At 29.9% G+C, this 5,410-nt stretch overlaps 1 protein-coding gene across 1 annotated transcript; it reads left to right on the top strand.

Moving 5' to 3' along the window:
* Positions 1 to 2,559: 2,559 nt before the first annotated feature.
* On the top strand, positions 2,560 to 3,636 carry LOC131170289 (uncharacterized). Its single transcript, XM_058129349.1, has one exon. It carries the CDS (start codon positions 2,560 to 2,562, stop codon positions 3,634 to 3,636), a length of 1,077 nt encoding a protein of 358 aa, XP_057985332.1.
* Positions 3,637 to 5,410: the final 1,774 nt, after the last annotated feature.

Raw genomic sequence — 5,410 nt, 5'->3', positions numbered from 1 at the left:
TGGCTCTTCTACTACTGTTATGTCTTCCTGATCTCTGGATTTTTATTCCATGGCTTGAGTGCTTGTTGTTGTGTTAAATCTTAGTTTGGCTGCTATAGAACCTAGGGTTAGAAGTGAACACTATTTAGTTTGAACTGAATAAATAGAATCAAACCACTTTAATTCGGTAATTCGGTTCAGTTTTTAAGATAATTTGGTTCGGTTCAATTTTATATTTTTCAAATTTTGGTTATTTTCGTACGGTTCAAATTTTGTAGAAACAAAATCAGTTGAATTAAATCGAACTGAATTGCTTTTATTAATTTTTAAATTGATTTATTTTTATAATGAATTTATGAATTATATGAAATTTATATATATATATATATAAATTGTTTAATTTCATTGATTAATGGTTATTAAGTTCAAACCAAGGTCAAAATCAGACCAAATAACTTAAAAATCAAGTCTAAATTAAAAAAACAAATCAAAACTAAAAAATTGATCAGTTTGAACCGAACCGAACCAAAATAGAGTGGCTCATTTCGATTCAGCTTTTCATTATTTCAGTTGAATTTGATTTTTAAAATATAATAATTTGATTAATTCAGTTTTAATAGTTTAATTCAGTTTAGTTAGGTTCAGTTCGGCTTGAACCAAATGCTTAGCCTCCTTGAGGTGCTATGTTTTTAGTTGATAATGCCATGCACAGACTCAAGTTTGATCTTTAGCATGTTGTGTCTCCCTCTGCGGACTGTTTCGGATGAAGCTATGGCAAAGGCATGGTGGCGGTGTAGATCCAAGAGCTGCTAAGGGTTGCGGGACTAGTAAAAAACTAACTTAGCTAGGGCTTGACTTTTTGGGCTAGGTTTGTTTTGTTGGGTTGGATTTGTTTAGTTGGGTTGGTTTAATTAAATTGGTTTTTGATTTTTGTCAGCCATGGGGTCTTCAGTTTTCAAATCCTTTATAGTTGTATTGGGCTATTTAAGGGCACTAGTCTTCGATTCTTTTGATAAAAAAAAAAAAAAAAAGGATAGACGTCACTAAAAGATAATCATTTATTTAAAACTATGTTTATTGAACTTAACAATGGATTTTATAAGGTGATTAAATTTCAATTTCTAATGAGAATCATAATTATATGATCATTTAGTGTACCCCAATATTTATTTTTAGGTGAAAATTTTATCAACTTGCTTGGAGTGTTGGCAGATGAAACACAGAGATAAGGGGACAAAAACAACACTGCTTGGATTATAGCATCATTTACTTCTCTAAAATAAAATCTTGCAGGTTCTTCGTATGACCTAAGAAAAATCTAGAGAATTCCAGTTTGGGGAAAGACTGGGAATGAACTCCTAGCTATATATGAACCACTGTAGCTTCATTAAATTCGTCACTGCTACATAATCTTCAATCTTTAACATATCTCATAATTGGATTCTAGTACCATTTACTTCTCTAAATCATTTAGCACTGTGTTTTTTATTATATAAAATTTATATTATTTAACATATCTCATAATTATTCTTTACATTCAAAATTTTAAAAATTGTTATTTGTTAAAATAATTTCATTGAGTACAAAATAAGAGAATAAACTATTTCACTAAATTTAATTTCGAATTAATATTTTTAATATAATATTTTTAAAAAATTAAATAATAATAATAAGGATATTCTTGATAATATTAATAATTTTATTTATTAAAATAATTTCGTTGAGTAAAAATAAGAGAATAAACTGTTTTACTAAATTCGATTTCAAATTAATATTTTTTAATATAATAAATTAAAAAAATTAAATAGTAATAATAAGGACATTCTTGATAATATTAATTATAGTGATATTTGAGGTTATAAATTTAACTTTAAAATAGAGAACAATAAAAAAAGAAATTTACAATTTTAAAGAAAAATTTTGGGTTTGCTAGAAAAATAATTCTTCCAATTATGGGAAGCTATGATTTATTGAGTTCATTTCAATTACAATCACCAAATTTTCTATATTTAAAAAATATATATAATAATAATAATTAAGAAAAAAAAAAAAAAAGATAATTCAACGAAGGCAAAAAACAGAGACATTCTCTCTCAAGGACAGAGTCTCTAAACCAAATCTACACTATTCATGTATCCCTCTTTGTCGAATATGGAAATTCCGCTTCTTATTGGAAGATTGCCAGTTTATACGGAGGAAAGGAGATAATGATTAGGAGACTATACTCTTCTTTTTTATTCCAATATATAAAAGATAATAATACATTAAAACTAGTGATTTTTTAAGATGCTGTAACAATTGATGATACAAAAACATGGTGTAAGATGCATGCTATCATACACCGGATTCGTAAATCTGATCTGATCTGATCTGATCTGATCTACGGAATTATATACTTTACTTTAACTGTCTTGTTTATTACCCGAAACTTTAGCACCAAGTCATTAAATTCAACAAAATCTACTGAAGTCCAGTTTGGGCAAGGACTTTCAATGAACTCCTGGCTATATATAAATCCCTGTAGCTTCTTTTATATTTGTCACTGCTACATGATCTTCAATCTTTGAAGAAAAGAGAAAGATGGGGAGCTTTGAACAAGTTGACGATGCGACTTTTGGGAAGAAACTGGAAGAGATTATTGAAGCTGCTGAGGATGAGTCGAAGGCATTACACATGCTCGCTGAAATTGTTATAGAAGATTTTCATGTCAAGAAAGCAAAAAATGCTAGCCTAGAGGGAAACAAGAGCTGTAATTTTGGTTACCCTTTTGGCGTTCTTATACCCAAGAGAAAGAGGACACCCCGTGTAGAAGTTGCTGTCGGGAAAATCGATGATACTATGGAAGCATGCCCTAGGTTCTTGAAGCACACGGGTACTGCTGAAATAACAAGTTATGGAAGTGAACACAGTAAAGAAGAGAAAGCGGAAGAGGAAGAGGAAGGATATCGTGATTTCAAGAAGCAAAGGAAAAGCAACAAGAAGATGAAAAAGAGTAGTCGAAAACGGTGCTTTGACGGCGATAAAGGAAAAGAAGCAGGGAAGGGTGGGGCATCGAAGAAGCCAAAGAGAGAGGGAGTAGATTTTGCCAAATTGGGTTTTGACCAAGCACCAGACTTGCCAAGCGAGTTAAGGAGAAAAATCGAAGAGATGGATGGTACCGAATTAGAGCTGGTGATAATGAAACAATTGTCCCAAACTGATCTAAGCAAAAATCACAATCGGATTTCAATGCCCGTTAAACAGATAATAAATGAGTTTCTTACGATGGAAGAGAAGGAGAAGCTAAATCATCGAGACGGCAAGCACTTGAAAGGCATAGATGTTATGGTGGTAGGACCATCTGAATCTGATGATGTGACCAAGATGTGTTTGAAGAAGTGGGATATGACCAGTAGCAGCTCTTATGCATTAGTCTCTGGATGGTACTCGCTAGTGAAAGCCAATAAGGAACTGCTCAAGGAAAATGCCATAGCCCAATTTTGGTCGTTCCGGATCAAAGGTGAACTCTGGTTCCGACTTGTAATTGCTAGAGAACGCGACCAAGATAATGTTGATAATAGCATTGAAGGCAGTGGAGATGGTGACAGGGCCAGCAATAATGGAGAATTGATGTCCACTTCTAATTCGAGTTCTATTACTTACCAACAACAGGATTAGATTTCTTCCATACCACAAATTATCAAGATTTATGTTTTACACTTATTTTTATGTTCCCTTTCTTATTCTATGCTATTATTAGTTAACGTGTAATTTAGTAATTAAAGCTCAATTTTAAAGTACTCTTCTTGACCACACAGCACATGGACTAGGAGTGTACAAATCGGTTTTATCCAAAATACAACGTTTTTGTTGAGGCAAAACTTAGAATCATATCTTTTTAGATTTTATTTTCGTTAATAATTAATCAATTACTGATATGTTTGGGCCCTGCAAAACCATTATAATCAAATATTGACAAATAAAACAATATTTAAAAAATAGAAAGCCCAAAAAATTTATCATGTAGTAATTTTTTTACCTCGACTATGTATTATAACTTAAACAATAATAAGATTAAAGTAATATTAAAATTATAAATAATTTAAAAATTTTGAATTACGAACATCATTATATAGATTAAAATTAAAATTAGTTATTAATATATTGTGCATAGGACGAGTAATTAACTAGTAGTTTTATGCAACAAGTTGACCGAAAAAAATTGACAATTTTTGTGGGGGAGATTAATGTTAAGATTTCATTTTGAGAAAAATATATTTTTAAATATATTAATTGGTAAAGTTTTAAGTTAATATAAAGGTATAGTTTATATATTTTAATGATGAAAATTTTAAAATAATTAAGAGTTTTGATATTGCTATTTGAGTTATTGTTATTGATAAAAATATTTTTTAAAATATTTTAATTAGATAATATTAAAAATTAACTAAAATTAATTTTTTATATTTATTTATAAAAAATTTAAAATGATTAAGTAATTTTAAATTAATTTTTCTAAATTTAAAATATATATTTTTTTTATAAAAACCTTGTTAATCTTCTAATTTTAAGATCAAATATGTCAAGACCTATTTTCTGAGTCAGACCAGCGCTAAGACTTGAGTCAGTATAAGACCCTTGAAATCCGTAATAAGTCTAATTATTTCTAGCCCAACCATAAAGCTCATAAATCTAGTCCAATTTCAAGAAATCAAACGGACTGAGTTCGGCTATAAATTAAACTATCCAACAGGTAGCCTTAACTCATCTGACCTATAAATCAATAAAACAACAATATGGGGAACTCAACTCATCCTCATAATCCTCAAAGCAAATAATTAATCAAATGGAAGCTCGGCTCCCTCATCCAAATGAATGAATATCTCATGCATCCAAACATTTTCACATAAAAAAGGTTACAACTCCAAAAGTTTAGTTAATACAACCTCAGATAAGGATGATACACTATTAGTACATGCAGAGTTTTAGAATTTAACAAAAGATAATAAAAGTTAACTGAACTTTTCTGGTTTAATCTGCAAGAAAAGAAAATAGGTTATTTTCAACAAGTTCACCTGTCACCTGAGGAAAAATAGTTGAACGATGGTGAGCGTTTAACTCATAGAGTAAGATATTAATTTTAAATACAATTTCTATAATTATCTAAACCTAATACATTCCTATGTATAAAATGCAATATACACACATAATTTCAAACAATTCAAATAATATTTGCATAAAAGATAATTTAGAACACTCGCACACCCGTGTGTCATATCAACATATATATATATATATATATATAGGAGCTGATCCCCTATACAACTCTCTTAAGTTCAATACCTACAGGCGAGATCAACTCAAGTTAAATTTTCTCTTAATAATCCAAGTGTGGGGGGTCAATGAGATCAACTCAAAACTGTACGTACCCCGACTTATCCACATATAAGGA

This window comes from Hevea brasiliensis, chromosome 11 (genome assembly GCF_030052815.1).
Source record: "Hevea brasiliensis isolate MT/VB/25A 57/8 chromosome 11, ASM3005281v1, whole genome shotgun sequence".
NCBI lineage: Eukaryota > Viridiplantae > Streptophyta > Magnoliopsida > Malpighiales > Euphorbiaceae > Hevea > Hevea brasiliensis.
The sequence above is the reverse complement of the archived record's forward strand: the minus strand, read 5'-3'. Positions and strand labels throughout refer to the sequence as shown.

What these genes read in the sequence shown, in the direction of transcription:
- LOC131170289 (XM_058129349.1), top strand. Translation starts at nt 2,560, where the DNA reads ATGGGGAGCTTTGAACAAGTTGACGATGCGACTTTTGGGAAGAAACTG.